The sequence below is a fragment of the Leuciscus leuciscus genome (assembly GCF_965113295.1).
Source record: "Leuciscus leuciscus genome assembly, chromosome: 10".
NCBI classification, from domain to species: Eukaryota; Metazoa; Chordata; class Actinopteri; order Cypriniformes; family Leuciscidae; genus Leuciscus; species Leuciscus leuciscus.
In genome coordinates this window covers 10,376,221-10,395,816 of record NC_138734.1, presented here as the reverse complement: position 1 = coordinate 10,395,816, position 19,596 = coordinate 10,376,221, and the positions used below count along the sequence as shown (strand labels likewise).

Sequence of the window (19,596 nt, the reverse complement as noted above, 5' to 3'; positions counted from 1 at the left end):
AGGGAGTGGAGGGGTGGGTACACAAATGAGTACAGAGTGAGTTATTTAGCATTAATTTTAAAGCAGACAGCTGCAGCACAAGGTCAAACACTGTAAAACAGTTTGATTGTTGATGCATCTACCGATACCAAACGGATGGGGAAATATAAGAAAACGCGTCATAACCCGATGACCCCCCACGACTCTCAGTGAAGACACATTTTACAGGAAAAGGGGAAACCACACTTTTGGCAGAAACAGAACAAGTCATTTGTTTTTTCACTTTTACATCTGGCAGATAGCAGATGTGCGGGGTTAGAAGTAAAGAATGCAGTAGTCATGAGGTGTTCATTTTGCATTGGGTAATAGCACATACATATCAATCAGCTCATCAGTGAAAATACTCACATTAACACATAGTGTACTTTCAATAGTGGTGAGATTAGGAAAGACTATGTGACAGTATCTTGTAATTGGTCATTCTTTTGTCATTTCCATTTGTGTTCATTTACAGAAACAGGAAATGGGGAATCAGGGGAAACTGGTTCTACAGTACTTTCAAGGATTCATATTATCATTCCTCAAGCCCAAAGTCCAGGGCCATAACCATCATAGACACTGAGGAAGAAGGTCAAGGTCAACCCAGTATTAAGATTAGTGGTCAACAAAAAAATAATTTTCAATGGATGATTGATAAACTTTTATCACTAATTAGAAGTATATGGTTACAGCCTTACGAAGCATCAACATATATTTATTGTTACTAACCCTAAAACAGTTCATTAAACTTTGTGCCAAGAAACTTTTTTCTGTACAATGATGAGGCTAAGCATGAATAATGAAATGCTGATAAAGGCTAGAAAAATTATTGTTCACTTGGGGAAAAGCTTTGGCCTTTAATTCAAAAGGTTTTTGATATCATGAAAAACATGAATTCAGTCTAGTGTGTCTAAAGTTATGCATGTGACTCATTCTCAGGAAGGGGTGCAGTTTGTTTCAAAGATGTACTATCTGCTTACTGAAGACTTATTAATATTTTGTAGACAAATATAAGTTTTTGACATTGTAATGTTTAATCAAAATGTCATAACTAATCATTAAGTCTTCCTAAACCCTAGCCTTGCAAGCTCATGTTCACCTGCCATCAAAATCTAATCAACAACAGATTCATAGAACCAAGTCTCCATTCTACAGTTTTTCTTTGTTAATAATCCATTACACTCAGATGAATGTCACAATTAGGGCTGTCCCCGACTATGGATTTTCATAGTCGAATCAGAATCGTCATGTCTTGCCTATAGTCGACTAATAGTCGAATCATGTGTATGGGGGTGGGGCTGGGGGCGGGGCTTTAACGTTTCAAAGCCTCGATGTACAGAAAATCACACAAAGATATAGAAGAAAATGTATAAAAACATTTTTGATCAATAAAACTAAGAAATAACATAACTCCAGAAAGGCCACACTGCAGATTTGCATTTCACATGCAAATCAAATTAAATCGGCTAAATTACCTGTGCGAGCAGGCCAGCCTACAGCACAACATCGATGCACCGAAAAAATAAACAATTAATTTACTAAATTAAATTAGAACAGAATATACCTTTCTAATAAATAAAAAAACAAAACGAAATAAATCAGAATCAAGTCACAGGATGAGGAGCAAATGTGTGCAAAATGCCTAAAGTGCAGGGGAACATATATTCAAAACACAAGCCACAAATAGTTAGATTAGATAACCCTGACAGATGAATAAATAAAATAAAAATAAAGAAATTATTAAAATAACGATAGTAGCCAGAATTTTCAACTTTGTCTTTTTAACTGCAGAAACAACAATAAATGCTAAACTGGAGTCGCAGTCTTTTTAGCAAAAAATTTTCACAGCATCCAAAAATAAAATTAGAACCGGCTGAAAAGTTTTGAAATCACTTGTACCTGATCGAGAGAACAAATCCTGAACGTCTTTCACTCTGTCTGTCCGTTGGAGTCTTTTCAAATTGTGCGCGCGGATAAAATACATTCTAACGTGAAACCCATGCGTGAAACATGTTAACGTTGGCCGGCAGAAGTGCGATCATGGTTTTCCTGATGCTAAATCCAGCCTTGGAGAATATCCTTTCTGATGGTGTACATCCACACTTTAGATTTTCTTATCCCAGACATTGTTAAAGATTTAAATCCTTGCCGCGAAGACGCTCCTCTGTCGGTCACGGATTGAAAGTGAAACTTAAATCTGTCACGGGGTGTTTGGATTTATTCACGCACGTTAAAAAATATTTATTAAAAGCTTCTTTCTTTGCACATTTTTATATACAGCATTATCATAATAGGCTGAATATTAACGTATTGACATAAAAGCTAGTTCTATGTGAAATCAGACATTGAGCGCCCTCATATATGATTCTCGTTTCATAACACCACTGCGAAGATTCGACCGTGAGATCGGTAGTCGAATCAGGCTCCTCCTATCGAAGCATCGAATCTTCGACTATTCGGGGTCACCCCTCACAATACTATATATCCAGGTATTCACTTTATCATGATGACTATAGAAGTCTGCCAGCTGGAACAAGTACTTACCAGCATAGACTAGCATATAAATGTATAATAGTTTTTCTGTTTAAATTGATGGATAAAAAGCAAACAAACAGGTGGATCAATAACTTTCCATCTATTGTAAATCAGAAATCATTTCAAAGAGGGGTTTCCCCAGGCCCTTTCTGCCCCACCACCAGAGTCCTGCAAGGGTCATGTTTGGTAAACCCACCCCCACCCCCGACCCCGACCCGTTATCCGACAGCAGCACTAATTTGAGAGATAAGATGAGAACGTGCATCCGTCGTGTTAACAATACAAAACTTTCGGCCACTGCTGGTAGTTTATATAGAGATTTGGAAGCAAATGGGATTAATTAAGATTAGTCAGTGGTTTTTACATCCTGGCAGAGGCTGGGAATCCTGCTTCTCATAGGACGTCCTGTCTGCTGTCCTCCCTGTCCCACCAGATCCTCTTTATCTCCTCTCCACCACTGCCAGTTCAAAGGTTTTCCAAAGAACAATGAGAGGATTAAGCAAATCCTTGCTAAAAGGGTGTCGTTAGATCAATTTCATGCTGGAGAAAAGAGCTCATGTTACTCATGTGACTCATATGCCTCTGGTCATCACTACAGTTTGTAAGACATGACACAAGATGTCAACCAACACACAAGATTTTACTGATGATCTGTATTTCTTTTGTGAGTCACTTTTTGAAGGTCATCACTGCTTTGTTGTAACAGACGTTAATAAATCTTGAAAAACTCTCCATAGTGGGAGGATGATTACGAGTTTCCTTCTGCTCTACATTTTTTTTTCTCTGTTACTATCTCCATCAATTTTTTTCCACAAGCTCATATAGGAACCAGGGACTCTGGTTAATGGGTGGGCGGCACTGAACTCAACCAACCAGAGTGTAGTGGTTCTTTACGCTGCACGATTAGAACCATAAGGGACCTCTGATGAAAGAACAGTTCAGGACCAAATGAGTGTGTTTGTACAATTTTTATTTTTTTTACATCCCCACTGTGAAGGATCCAGATAGCCTGTCCCTGTGTGCTTCCAAGAACAGCAGAGAACAAACTTTTCCGCCTTATGCATCTCCTTCCGTCCTATTTCTTCGGCCCGTTGTCATGCTTAACGCTTTTTGTCGAATATAAAAAAGGTCTTACGCTTTAACCCTTCTGAATAATCTTGTCTTTTTGTCTCCTCAGGTTTTGTCATCTTTGGTACCATCGTTCATTGGTTACCTCAGTGACAATGATCTCAGCGACCCTGCCCTGGGTGTGTTGGTTAACGTGGCTCAGGCAAGCCCTGTCTCTCTCGCTCCCTACCTGTCTACACTGAGAAATGTGGGTCAGAAGAACCCTTGGTTGTTGGGACACATCGCTAAGATCCATGGGACAGTGGGTCTGACTAGTGAGGTGGGTATTTATGTGTTCATGCATTAAAAACTTGTTCTTGTGTCAGAATGCTCCTAGATTCCTAGATTGACTGAGTGTTTGAAAATTAGACATTCATGACATTGACCTGCTGTGTCAAAAAGCATTTAATTTTTTTTTTTTGCATCAGGGCATTAAAAATTAATTTGTCATTCAGTAATTGTAATTTGTCACTTAAAGTAGTTCGGTAGTTCTTTAGCCAGCATTAGCATTGTTGTTCTTTGTCTACTTTAAGTGCAGATATCACAATGGCGTTAGATGCTGCACAGCTTGATCATCTCTGAGGTTTTTTGTAAATCACACTTATAGTGGGCTACACCATGGGATTTCAATCTTTTAGATGCCATGGACCCCCTGAAATCATGGGAGGGACCCCCATCCTGAAATTTATAAGGCAGTTATATAAGTTTAAAGACCCATTTAATATTGTGGAAAACTATTTTACAAATGTTAATTATTTTAATCAAGAATTCAGAATGAAGGAACAAGTCTTTGTGAATAACAATCAAGAAGCATATGCCAGTACATGTTATCTTTAAGCCTTTGCACTAATAGCTTCTTATATTCTCTTTATCTTACCTTTAAAATCAGAGGTGGAAAGTAACTAATTACAAATACTTTCGTTACAGTACTTGAGTAGATTTTTCTATTTTTTTCTACTTTCTTGAGTATAATTAAATTGTGGTACTTTTACTTTTACTTGAGTAGAATAGAAATATTCAACTTCGCTACATTTATTTTTCTCCAAAAGTACAAAGTACTTTGACAAATGTGCCTGACGGAGCAACAGGGCAAGCTTACATTTGACAAACACTTTTAAAACTACTGCCCTGTGCTTCAGCCAATCACAGACAGGTCTGATGCGCTTCAGCCAATAACAGACAGGTCTGACTCGGGTGCAAAACGAATCAAAACTTCCAGTTCGGCTCGGGGGCGGGGACTTCAAACCGCGCTTTGACATTCAATCACTGGCGCTCGTGTATTGAATCAGTATCGCTAACGTTTCAATATTTTATTGAATGTAAGTGAGGTATTCTCATTTTCTGATTTAAAATTTTAATTATGCCAACTCCTGAAATGGGTCATCCCATTGATAATACCAGAGCACTGAGGAGTTGAAGTAAATGGCTCATAACATGGACGCAGTTATTGCATGGATGGAGCAAAAATAATGTAATTGTCTTGAAAACACACTGTTCAATTGAATGGTAAAGCTCGCCCTCTTTAACAATACAGTTAAACTAAATGTACAAAGCAAACTTTGTACAAAGCTAAAAAAAACCTCAATAACAGTGAAATAAGATCGAATGATTTATCTGTCAATAAGTTGTAGATAAAAGTGTAGTTCATAACTATAGTAATAGTGGGCTCCCAGCACATTTTCGGTAGGATGAAAAAAAGAGCATTTCATTTAACAAGTTAACCGTACCCCACTTATTTTATTTAATTTTTTACTGCCACTTTTTTATTTATAATGTTGTAAATCTCTCTTTTTTTATCGGACCTCTCACTTAACCTTCTTTGCTTTCAATTATGAAAATGATTTAAATGAAAACATTCAAATGATCTTACCTGGACTTACTTTTCAAAATTAGTAATAAAACAATTGATCTTGATAACAGGGAAAGCTAGTATGTTTGCTTAGCATACCGTCAAACACTACAATTTATGAGTTTAATATCATGTTTTGCTCCAAAATCACAAAACTTGTCCGTCGTGTTTGAAATTACTTCTGTGGTTTCATGTTGCTTCTTAACACAGAGTGAGAATATATTATTTTATTAAATTCTATCATACAGGCTATGTTGATTAGCATTGCATTAAAGGGTTAGTTCACCCAAAAATGAAAATTACCCCATGATTTACTCACCATCAAGTCCTCCTAGGTGTATATGATATTCTTCTTTCAGACGAATACAATCAGAGTTATATAAAAAAATGCCCAGGCTCTTCCAAGCTTTATAATGGCAGTGAATGGCTGTAAAAAATTGAAAACCCCAAAAAGTGCATCCATTCATGATAAAAATAAAAAAAACTCCATATGGCTCCAGTGGGTTAGTAAAGGCCTTCGGAAGCGAAGCCATGGGTTTTTGTAAGAAAGCTACCCATATTTATAACTTTATAATCTAAAATAACTAGCTTCCGCCAGATGACCGTACGCATACTACGCAAATTGAGTTGCGCCACAAGAGTAACCCGTGACACATGTATGACGTAGGATGTAGGAGTATCGTAAGCTTAGACGCCTCTCGCGGTTTAAACAAACAGGGCTGTGCAACAAACTGAAGCTCCTCTCCTCCGACATTTCTCTTTAAAATTGCTAATTCGCGACCAGGGTTTTGCTTTGCTCTTACTTCTGAGCTTCCACGTTCATCATTACGTTGTGCGTCGGGTCAGGGGTTAGTCTTCCACCGTAAATCGATGCGTACACCCGTCTGGCAGAAGCTGGTGATTATAGTTTATAAAGTTTTAAATATGGGCATTTTCCTTACACAAACGCATGGCTTCACTTCAGAAGGCCTTTATTAACTGGAGTACTTTATTAACTTTGGAGTAAAAGTGGAGCACTTTTATCATGGATGGATGCACTTTTTTGGGGCTTCTCCAGCCATTCACTGCCATTATAAAGCTTGTGTAATACAACTCCGACTGTATTCGTCTGAAAGAATAATGTCATATACACCTAGGATGACTTGTGGGTGAATAAATCATGGGCTAATTTTCCTTTTTGGGTGAGCTATCCCTTTAAAGACCTGAGATAGCTTGATGAACACAGATATATTATCGCTATCATGTGTTTGTCTTCATGTTTCATCAGTCAAAACGTCTCTATTTGCATGTTATTATATCCATAAAAGGCATTTCCTGAAACGTCATAAGTTTAACACTCCTATGAATCTCACTTGTGGACTTTCTGCGCGAGGGATGAATTCGTACTGGGCTTCCAGTATGAAGGGAACAGATATGACATGAGAGTGTTTAGCGCTCCATATCGCTATCATCTCCCCATTTTGGGTAAAAATAGAAAAATAGTACTAAAGTACTTTGTAACGTAGTTACTTGAGTAGTTTTTAAGGAAACTACTTATTTACTCTTACTTGTCATATTATTTTTCAGTTCTTCTACTTGTACTCAAGTAAATTATTTCTTAAGTAGCAATACTTTTACTTAAGTAAAAAAAATGTTGTACTCTTTCCACCGCTGTTTAAAATGCACTGCTGCATATCACATACCACTGGTAGGACTTGTTCTTCTCACATAATAAAATAGTAATTACTGTGAGATTTATTGTTGAAGGCAGTGAATGTAACAGAAGGGGTGCTTTGATGTCTCTAATGCTGTTGCTTTAGGGGTGAATGTAGAAAAAGGGAGGAGTTGAAGCACGCTAAAACTGCAGCTAAAATCTTTATTAGACATTAGACACTTCACATTTCTCTTGGAGTTGAAACAGCCATGCTGCACATTTTCTCCTGTTTTTTTTATTTTATTTTTATGGGGGATTTCAGAGCAGATCTGGGCAGGATTATGGTTATTGTAGTAGGCGATGAAGAGTTAAGATGGATGAGGAACGCGAGTTGTATCACTCATCGGACGTGTCTGTGTGTGTATGTACATGTGTGGATCTCCGGTTTCTTTGTGTTAGTATATTGGCACCCTGGACTGTTTGTGCCAGCGTGTTTTGTATCATTATTAGAGGTATTCCATTATGTTAGGGAAATCAGGAGAGCGGAAAATGGTCTTTGCTCTTTTTGGTCCGTTGTTTTAGTACAAACACCCGTTTTCACTAGACTTCCTCTTTTATCTTTTTATCTTTTATCTTTCTCTCTTTGATTCTGCCTGTTCTCCACAATAATTTTCCACAATAAATGTAATTAATACAAAATGTTGTTGTTGTTTTTGATTATAATATTTTAATACATCAACCTTTTATGGCTCATATACGTAGTATGATATAGTGAGAATATGGAGCTCATTCTCAAGGAGGAAAGAAATATCTCACATTAATTCAGAGGCTCAAACTGAGCAAAAAAGCAATTTGGTTCAGTTGTTGATATTTATATGGGCAAAAAGTTCCTTCAATCAGTAAGTGTTCATCTTGAAATCACCACCTTCAGCAGCCTGGCATTGTGTTGGTGACTTTTGCCAACTCACATTTTCTTCAAAAACTGTAAAACGTTGTTCATCTTCTTTAGTTCTACAACACTCCTCCAACCCCCAACTTTGTCTTATGCTTTTGTTCTTCTTTCGGTAACTACAGTATTTGTTAGCAGTAATTTAGTCAGTAATGGCTCTGCTCACTTTTTTGTGCCATCCTCTCTTTCATGTTAATTGAGTAGAATGGAAGTGTTGACAAAGCTCTGGATGTGTCAGCATCACTAAGCTTAGCTCAGGTCCAGTTCCAGAATTAAATCACTCAGGGTGCTTAACAAGAATAGCAATGTACAGTGAGTCATTTAAGATTATTTACAAGTCATTGCTTTTAGAAATAATTGAAATAAAAAAAAATATATATATAAATATATATATGAAAATTTGAATATTTTTCTGTTAAACTATTAGTCTGCATTTACATAGCTTAATGTGTCTCTATTTTGACATATTTTTGTCCTGTGCTGTGGTTATCATGATGTCAATCATTGCAATTTCGAGAGTGAGTCCAGCATTAATATGTAGATGTCACTTCCGAAACTTTGCAGCGGGTAATTGGCCATCGGTCCCTTCCTTCTCTTGGTGGGCCACTGTCCTTCAGAGTTCAGCTCCAACCCCAATTAAACACACCTGATCCAGTTAATCAAGGTTTTTTAGTTCAGAGAGAGAGCGCTCTTGCATTCTTTCTTTCATTCTCTATCAGTTTGGTAAACCAATACCTGCAGCGTAGTTGGCCATTTCTCAATGTTACCTAATGTGTTTGCTTTGGAGGGGGACCACGGTGTGACCAGTTGTGATCAGGGCCATGTGGAGATGACATGGCACAAGCTGAAGGAGGTTTGATCCAGTTACTTTCTGAGTGGACCTACTCAGAGGTCCCATATGCCCTTGCAGCAAAACAATCAAGGAAATATGGCACTTTTACTTCTGTACAACCATGATGTAGCTCTGAAAGTATGAAATAAACTTCCAAAACCAATCGTAAACCCTAGTTTAGTACCGTCTAAATACCCATCACAGCATTTATAAAACAGCATTTATAGCCATCTATATATTTATAGTTTTCTAGTTAGGTCTGTTGAGGAATTGACCAATGTTTTACTGAACTGGCTTCATGTGACAGGCTTCCCTGTGTTCAGAAAGAGTGACAGTGTTGGCTTGTTAAAAAGTCACATGGATAAGTGCCAAATTGCTGAAAAAGTTTATTCCTTTCATATTTGCGGAGGGGCAATTAGGGGAGACAAAAAAAAATAGACAAAAAAAAAAAAAAAAGGGTTTACCACGGTTTTAGAAAATCGTCACTGAAACATGAGCTACAGAACAAAAGCACGTGCACACACACATGCTCAACCAGGAGGTCAGACCATTGTTGGATGGTACATCTCAGATGATTGCCTAAGCCAGGCCAAATTGCTCCTTTCTCCCCTGCGTAGCACCACATGCTGTTCCTGCTCCTGTAAAAAATAAAATAAAAAAAAATATTAAATTTTTTTCACACATTACTGTGGGCTGCCTGGAAATGGGGAATAATTATGGTGTCACAATACTCAAATAGATGTAATCATTCTGAAATATGCTTAATTTATTATGAATTTTTTCTTTTCTTTTCCTTTCAGGGTAAATTGTGACCCAGACATCGCTTGACCGTTTTTTTGTTGTTGTTGTTTTTTGTAAGATTCACCTAAACCCGACACCCATGGTATATTAATATGGTGGTCAGTGTGATATTGCCATCTGATACCAGCACTGTATCATGTACAGATACAGTACTTATTGTAGGGGGCATTATTTACTTTATTTGTTCTTTTGAATACTTTCAAAACAACTTTTGAATACTTTTGAAATACTTCCCCACCAAAAATTTTTTTAAAGGATTAATTTAATCAGATTTCTTCCTGGCCCTCATTCTCATTTCCTTTTGGTGATGGGGACACGTCTTTTTAACCCACATAAATAACAGAAAACATGTAAGGATTGGCCCTGCGGCTACAAAATACACGTGTTGTTTTTTGAGGCAACTCATAATAAAATCCTTAACAAACTTTAGCGACAGGTTTAGCTGTTTACATTTCAAAGTGTTGATTAATTGTAATGATCATGATGCATATTTTGTCGTGGGGTGAATTATGAAAAAGTTCAAAAAAATTGTGCTTAAATTATGTATACAAGTACAAATGTAATATGTAAATATAAATATATAATAAACGTAATACAATAAATATGATATATGATAAATATAATATAAGCAAGCTGGGACGCTGAAATTTGGTTGTTTATTTTAAATGAGAGAAAAAAAATTCTGGTAACATGACTGAATAATTAATATTGAAGAATGCTGTCAACAAATATATTTATGTCAATATTAAGAAACTGAAATTAAATTTCAAATTTAAAGTATTTATTTGACTTCCCAACATGCTGTGAAAATGCAGTAACGGGGTGGTAATTACGCAATTAATTGGGTAACACTTTTATTTTAATATGTCCTTGTTGCACGTTACATGTATTTACTATAGTAATAATAACTATAAATTAGGCATATTTAGATTCAACTAACCCTAAACCAAACCATAATCCTACCCTAACCCTAATGTACTATGTACATGTAGTTTATAAATATTACTCAGTACTTAAATATATAATTACACTGTAACAATGACACCTCAAAATAAAGAGTAACCAAAATGAGTTGGGTATGGACCGCACTCTTATTCCATGAATGGTATGCGTCTTATATAACAGGTAAATTCTGATGGAAAAATTGGCAACTTTGTTACAGTGGTGTGCGTGTCATTCTCTTGGTTCTGTGTATGGTCCAACTTGCAAGCTTGGCTCTTGTTCATGCTCTCAGCATAATTCTTTGGGGAATTTTCCTAGAATTGAGAGATGTTTATCCCAGTCTGAATGATGAAACTGGGCTGCTAGTCTGTGTGCGAACCACAGTGTGGGGCATCGAATGAATGTTTCTGAACAATGCATGATTTTGCCAGTGCCAGTAAATGGCACAATTGTCAGCTTTGATTTGGCTTTGCACGTTTTGCCCAGCTGTGATGTTTTTAACATCTATTTACCTTCTAATGATTTAAGAACAAGTAGATTATTTGCAATCATGACTCAGGCATAGTCACCAAGGGTGTTTTGTAACGTGTTACTGCAGCTTCCAAAAACAGTTTGTCGGATAATTGTTTGGAATTTTTCCTAGAAGCTATTCAAACTGGAAAGCAGATTTAATGTTACAGAACATATTATAAAGGTGTTTTAAAACCAAAAAAAAGACACTAGGGGTGTAAAGGTTCTTGGTAAAAAAAATTTTTTACCGTACCTTTCTCCACCCATGGTTCGGCATGCTCTGCGGTTAATCTCAAATCTGACGACACATATATAATATGGTTTGTTGAAAATAACACGTAAAACAGACAGACAGAGTTCCGTTAATGTATGTTTCTGTCGATGGATACACATTCTGGCTTCCCAATGTTACAACAGCAAGTGTCGTATGCTCGAATATGACAGTCATCACCCGGGTGTTGATATCACGCGAGCCCAGGTGAGACCTGAACAGCACATGTTGCTATCTGTGTTTTAACTAAACTCACTTAAGCCTTGCACATTTAAACATTCGAGAGCCAGAAGACTCGAATGAGACCTAAACCTGTGTCTCAGACAGCACCCAAATATTGAGTCCTCTTTCAAGTCTTACACTTCAACGTACAAATTCACACAAAAATGATGTCAACATGCCCGTCTTGGTGAGTATCCTAGCAGACATAGCTGGTTACATCTTAAGCGAACGTAAACGATCGAGAAAGACAACTCACAATATATTAGATCTGTGCATCAGGTCTTAAAGTGACAGTAGGCTAATATTCCTGCTGTCTGTGTTTTTAATGTTATTCAAACAAAAAAGACAAGGCAATTACTCACTACTCTTGACTGAATAGCTTTTGTAACTTTAATAAGGTTTCATCTTTAATTTAGACAGTCAAATATGCAATGTTATTTTACATTTGATTATTACATTTCTGTTCCTAAAACTAATGTTAGGCCTACCTGAGAAACCTAAAAAGCACAGTTTATTTTATTTGTATCTTTTCTCTATTTTATTTATTTGTGCTGCTGCTTGTTAGATTATTTGTTCTTATTTTCTTTATTTTTATTTGACAGTTGTCCTTTTTTCCCTGAACAAAGCACATACCGAACCGTACCAATACAGTAACACTAAAACCGTGATTCAAACCAAACCGTGAGTAATTTGAACCGTTACACCCCTAATAGACACTATAAGTAATTATAAGTACTGTAACACCATGTCTGTTTTGGAGCTCGACAGCCCCAATCCCTTATTGTCATTATATAAAAAGGTTAACACTTTATTTTACAGTCCTGTAAAATAAATGATGTACTTATTACAGTAATTACAATAAATGGGTAATAACTAGGTACCTAACCTAACTCCTAAACCTAACCTTAAACCCTGTTGTTACCTTAAATAACCCAGTTTTTCCTTGGGTAGGTACACTGTAAGTACACTGTAAGTACATTTACGTACACATACACGCCCCAGGTTGTTGTTCTAATTAGTTCAGTTTAGTTTTCAGCTGACTCTTAACTGAGTCAAACAGAGGAACAAATCAATCTCTGTAATTCACTATCTAAAAGCCTTAGTCTGGAAATGACAGAACAGCGCTGAGGCAGATCTCCTCGCCCTCCAACACTCACCCTGCCCTCCTTAGACTAGCATTATTTCCTGTTGTTTTAAACAAAACTAGGTATGTTTACATCAAAGTCCTTTTCAGGCAAGTCATTTCACTTGCCATCATTGAAGCGCCTCTCGGCAGCTATTTCAGTCGTGCAAGTGCAGCTCCTGTCTCTTTGAATGGGGAAACATCAAATTCTCCAAAACTGTTCTCTAAGCTTGCGATTAAATTTCATATTTCAAATCACCAATGAAATCTGACAACGACCGTCCCATAAATTTTGTTTATAAATGCTCAACTCATGACAAACAAACAGCATTCAGGCTGGAGCAGCCAAAGCTCAAGTCTTAAAGGGATACTCCACTTTTTTTGGAAATAGGCTCATTTTACAACTACCCCAGAGTTAAACAGTTGAGTTTTACCGTTTTCGAATCCATTCAGCTATTCCTAATCTATCTATTCCTGCGTAATAATCAAGAAACTTTGCTGCCGTACCATGAGTCCAGCAGGCGTAATGATATGACGCAGCGCCTGATAATAGTCCCCAGCTCAGTAGCCTATTATCAGGCAGCATGCGCTGCGTCATATCATTACGCCTGCTGGACTCATGGTACTGCAGCAAAGTTTCTTGATTATTACGCAGGAATGAGAGTATAGTTCCTAGCCATTTCAGCCTAGAAAATCGCAACTTTTCATTTTCCATCGGTCTTAGTACACGATGCAACTACAGAAGAGTCAAGTTTTAAATAGGAAAAATATCGAAACTCTTTGTTCATTTTTTTGAGAGAGATGCTAATGGTCTTGTCCGGTTCAATTCATTATGCTAAGCTATGCTAAAAGTGGGACCCGGAGATCGGCTGAATGGATTCGAAAACGGTAAAACTCAACTGTTTAACTCTGGGGGAGTTGTAAAATGAGACTATTTCCAAAAAAAGTATCCCTTTAAGCACACGTCTCAGAACACGGACTGTTTCTATAGCAAAAGTGACGCAATAAGTTTATCAATTGGTGATTGGCTCTTTTACTTAGATGGCGGGACTTATTCCACCATACTGCTCGTTGTACTTTCCTCCATTCATAGTAATACGAGCGCACCGTCTTTGTTCATTTAAAGTCTTTGGTTTACTTGCACTGATTTTCGTCAGTCGGAATTAGTCCAGTCCGATTTAAGATTCTGAAAGTTCTGTTTTTATGAACACCAAACAATGTAATTTTATTCGCATATTCATTTAAATAATTATTTCATTTATTCCTGAACAAAACTTCAAAAAGCCTCCATGATAATGTCACCGGAACTACCACGAGTATATTGTCAGAAGATCTTTTCTAGCAAATATTTAGTAAATGTTCGGTTTCCTCCACTGACCTGTTCGTAAGATGTTAGACGTATATTAACAAATACACAGTTGTGTGACATTAACTGTATGAAAACATCACAAGTTTTTTTTAATCCGACTGAGAAAATAATCGGATTCAAGCATTTACATGCTTAAATTTTTTTCAGTTGTGATCAGATGATTTTAGATCTACAGCACCTCTTTCAATCTGATCAAAATTTCATTCGGAACCATTAAGGCTTTTCAATCCAATACGCTGATTTCACGCAGCCGCCATTTTGAAATCGAAAGTGAGGCTCCGGTGGGAAGAACCCCGGAAGTAAAGACAAACAACAATGCCTTGGATTACCAACCTGAAGCTGCTGCCGCGATTTACACTATTGGATGTTACTATTCAATATAGGATATGTATATAGTTCATTCCTGCTTCTTTTTTTACATTCTGAATTAGATATAAAAAAATTATTTTATTTATAAATGAATTTCACTGTATATAGTCTAAAGTAGGAAATAAATGTATGTACATTTTTAGAATTGACACACCATCATTAAACACAACAATACGCCATCGCATTCACGACTCTCCTGTGATTAAAGGCGACACTTCCGGTTTTCTTCCCACCGGAGCCTCGCTTTCGATTTCAAAATAACGGCTGCGTGAAATCAGCGTATTGAGCCATCAACTCGCGCATGACGCGGTCTTTTAAAAACATGATGCTCAAGTTAAAAGAAGTTTAACTTTTTTTTAGACCCTGCGTCTCTAGACCCTGCGCTTTTTTCTTTCTACTTCTACTTCTACTTCTACTTCTACTTCTACTTTCCTTCTGATCTACGTTTTTAACAGTAAAAATGCATTCTGTGTGAACCAGCATCATACCCAGTTGGGGTGTCAAAAGTGCTGCTTTGGTACCAAATCAATACTGCAATAAAAATGCAACAATATCAATCTTTCTATAGTATTATTAGTTGACCGGCAGAAGGCTGTCTGTCTGGCAGTCGGACACAGCATGCGTACTGTATTTGTGTACGTGAACTCTCTAGGTTTTAGAACATAGCCATTAGTTCTGTTTTGCTCAAATTTCAGTCCTGTTAAACTTAAAAGAGTGTGAGGTATTTTCACATGAAATTTGGCTAATAGCTTTAGCACAATAATTTTGAATGAAAGTGATCTCATTAGGCCAAACATAAATTTGCGGTGGTGGTAAGCAGAGATTACAGTAAAATGAAGTGTGTTGGCTTATTGAGTCAGAGCTCAGCCCGATGTCTACGGGACAGAGTTGGCTGGCCAAGGCTTTTCTTGGCACTCTTGACTTGATCTCTGGTCCAAAGCTCGTATCAGATTTAAACACAACCAGATGTTTACGTATGCACTCAACCTGTAAAATTCAATGCGTATGCCAAAAATCGGAATCCCTCATTCTGTTTGAATAGAAACTGCACCTCATCATTTACTTCCTTTTTATTGTTACAGGCTAAATCTTGTCTGTCTGTGATTTCTCTGTCCGAATATCCTAACTTTACTGTTGAAATTGTAACTTTTGTGTTTGAGTTTAGGATACTAGAAGGATGTTTAAAGGACCTATGTAAAGATAATGTAAAGAATGACCAAGAATATATTTTTTTGAAGATGTGCCTCTAAGGCTGCGTTCAGACAGCAGGCAAATGTGGCCCAAGTTTGATTTTTGTTTTTGTTCATATGTGGTTTTTGCCATGACAGTGTGAACGGCACAAACCACATGGAATCTGATCTTTTAGGGCCGCTTCCATATGTGGTCCTAAATCTGATTCAGGTCAGATGTTTTGTAATGCGACCTCTGTCTGAACGGTCAGAATTCATGCGACTTTTATGTCACCTTTATGTCGCATTTTTACTTAAATGTTCTCCGTGTTTACTTCCGTATGACAGCGTGCGGCCTGATGTCCTTTTATCGTTCTTTTGCGCCTGTGGGTCAATCCACATTTAAAACAACAATGTGAACAGCTATTCAAAACAAATCGGATCTGAGCAATAAATTGCGCACCGTGTGAACATAGCCTATAAATTCAATGTACAGGTCCCTTTCGCATGTAAAACGAGTAACAACGAATAAAGGAATTAAAGCAAAATTGTACTTCTGATTAAATGACCACAACACACCATTAAAACAGCACTGTTTTACTGTGGAGAGCTCATACACTACAATCAACACCTAATGTTTTTCCGGTTACACTGTTTTTGTTTTATGTAAATGCCTTTATTGGCACGTTGGTTTATTCAGTGTGCACATCTGACTGCATAACAATTTTGGCATTCTGACATATAGTTAGACAGCCACTATCACATAACAGCAGGCCAACTTGCGTCATACTGATAATTATTTAAGTGACTCAAGAGCAAGCATATAGGCGTGCTTTGGTTTTCCATTGATATAGCAGCCAATGTGAATAATAAATAATTACCACTGTCTTACCTAATTCAGCAAAATCCAACTCTCAAACCTGACATCATACAGTATGGTCATATACTGCAGTCACCGCCACCAAAGCGGCAGCTTGAAATGTTTTTAGAAGTTGGGATATTATCTAGTGGAGGGAATTGTGCAGGGGAATTGTTTGGTTGATGTTTCAGCTGGTTTTATTTTGACCAAGTCAAGTTCACTGCAGACTAGTTTAGAGTTGATTGAGATTGACGCACAAATGATGTGACAAAATGTTTTGTCTGTTTTATTCAGGGTCATTATAGTTAATAATAAAAAAAAAAAATCATTATCTGAAATAAAATAAACATTAATTGAAATAAAAGATAAAAAAAAAATACAATAAAAAAAAATTCAGCTATAGTTGCCAATGCATAATTTCTCATTTTATTTGAATGTATTTTAATTTGCTAAAATAACTAAAACTAAAATGAATAAAAACTATATGGGCGTAATTAAAAACAACATATTACAAATGACAAAAGCGCAAAATTACTAAAACTTTAAAGCAGCACTCAGTAGCTTCGGGATTTCTTCGCTGTATTCTCGCTTTTTGCTCGCAGGTTTCTCTCTAGAGCTCCCCCCACAGCTTCGGAATAGATATTTGACAACACTGTTGTAAAAACTCGTTGTTGATTCTCAGACACCAGAGGCTAGTAGATCAACGACATCAAAGCAGATGGGACGTTCTTTAAAACGTCTTCTTCATTCGGGTTCGGACAGCGTGAGGGAGCGCAATAATGACAGCATTTTAGCAGATTTCTTTTGGCCGTAAAGCAATTGTTTACATCGCGAGACCTGATATAACGCGAGACTTCCTGACGCAGCGGCCGGCGGCTCGCCGGCTCAAAGTTGCAAGTGCGTATTTTCCGCTCACGGGCACCAGGGGGGTGCGAAACGACCACCATTCAACCCGAAATAAGTAATATAACCATTCCAATGACTCCGAAGCTGTTCAGTTAAGGTAAAAAAAAGTTACTTAGTTCACCTTTAAAAGTAAAAATAAAAAACTGAAAATATTTTTTTTTATAAAACAGCCAGGCTGTCAGGTTTAGTTGTGGGTTTTGTTTCATGTTCATGTCTTTTATTTTGAAGTTTTGTTCCTGGTTTCTTGTCATGTGACTTCTTTGCCCTCAAGTGATCATGTCCTTTGCTTCCCTAGTCTTATGCGTCAGGTTCTGATTGGTTCCCTTGCTTCATGATCTTATTGGTTCTTTGTTGAAGGTCTAGCTTTCTATAACAAAGTCCACTGAAAGCAAGTATAAAGATCCCATGTGCAGTTAAATCCTATTGTGAACAGATACAAAAGGAACAAAGACTTGGCTTTACTTGATAAACTAAACTTGAACGTGAACATGAAACATAAAACTCACCAACAGAGGTTACAGGGAACAAAGCTAGACAAGAGGCAATGGAAACATATACGGTGGCCGAGAGAGCTCAACGCGCTGCAACTGAAGAAAACACATGCAAATAGAAAAAACACCCTCAAATTAAGAAAACATCTTCATCAGTTTTACAACACACGTGAGCTCCAAATACTCACAACACAACCAAATACAGAAACGCGCTGCAAATAGCACAACGGAAATGTTTCCAGGGGACCCCAATAAGTGACGAACCCGGCTGGGACGTGCTTACTGCTCAGTGTATACTTTTAATTTAATTTATTTTTTTACTCTTTTATTTATTTTTTTATTTTTATTTTTTTAATGCAAAACATACAGAGATGACATGTTTATGACATACAACTTTGTATACAATATGAAAAAATGTATTAGAGTTATCAAAGTACTTAAAACTAAAAAGTATGGTTATGTTGTGAACTTTTGCAGCGCGTTTCTGTATTTGGTTGTGTTGTGAGTATTTGGAGCTCACGTGTGTTGTAAAACTGATGAAGATGTTTTCTTAATTTGCGGGTGTTTTTTCTATTTGCATGTGTTATACACATGGACTAAACTACAAGAATCGCCTGAACAATAAAAAAATGACACATGAAACACATAAGGCGAGGTAGCACAATATATGATTACATGAGCGCAAGGAAGTCCTATGACAAGAAACCAGGAACAAAACTTCAAAATAAAAGACATGAAACACAGGCGCAGCGAATCTATAAGCAGTGTAACTCGTAACAAAACAAAAGAGTGAGAAATAAAACATAAGAAATAAATGAAACAGTGTGCACAATACACAACCAACACCAGACAATGAACAGAGCATACAAAGCAAACCAATGAACTAAACAAGGAACAGGTGAATGAAATCAATGAAACAATAAGTAACCATGACAACAAATGAAAACATGCTTAGTAACCAAGACAACGGAAAGGGAACATGGGAAATAATGAGAAACAAACTTAAAGTCCATGAAAACTAAACAAAAAACAAAACTGAACGTGACAGACATAGTATCTCTGTGATACAAAAAAACACACAAAAAAAACACTGGTTTTATTTATTTATTCATTCATTTTTGGTTGCCCAATATTTATCTGTCGTCACATTCAGTACAGAATTAATTCAAAATTTGTTGTGCTTGTTCATGCCCAATGAGCTAAAAAATCTTTTATTTTCCCATGACACTGTACATTAAGAGCATTTTATTACAGTGTAGACAAATGCAGATGTTCAAAAACTGTTAATGGATCCAAACATAATTTTTAATGATTTGTTTACCCTTATGTGTAATGGACAAACTGTTTCTTAAGACCCACAGTTCTGTCACAATGGAGCTAGATCAGTCTGTATATTTATATCAGAAGCTGTTTTTGACTTTTCACATCCTGATTCTGACACATTTGTACTACATCATTATAAACAAATCTTTTGTTTTCAAATGGGAATTCAATCGCTGATGCCAATATGACAATTTATTGTCTCCCCCTTTCAGTTTGATTTAGATTTTGCTTTGAGTCACCACTCTGACTGGGGGGGAAACATGTTTTGAATCAGATCCACATATTAGTTTAAAATAGGAATGAAAAATAGTGTTTAGA

At 36.8% G+C, this 19,596-nt stretch overlaps 1 protein-coding gene across 2 annotated transcripts in view; it reads left to right on the top strand.

Moving 5' to 3' along the window:
- veph1 (ventricular zone expressed PH domain-containing 1) overlaps positions 1–19,596 on the top strand; it is a 132,143-nt gene that overhangs the window by 66,018 nt on the left and 46,529 nt on the right. For both annotated transcript variants that reach the window (XM_082182934.1, XM_082182933.1), the window contains exon 6: positions 3,731–3,940. In XM_082182934.1, the coding sequence (XP_082039060.1) occupies positions 3,731–3,940 (210 nt within the window). The remainder of the gene's footprint in view (positions 1–3,730; positions 3,941–19,596) is intronic.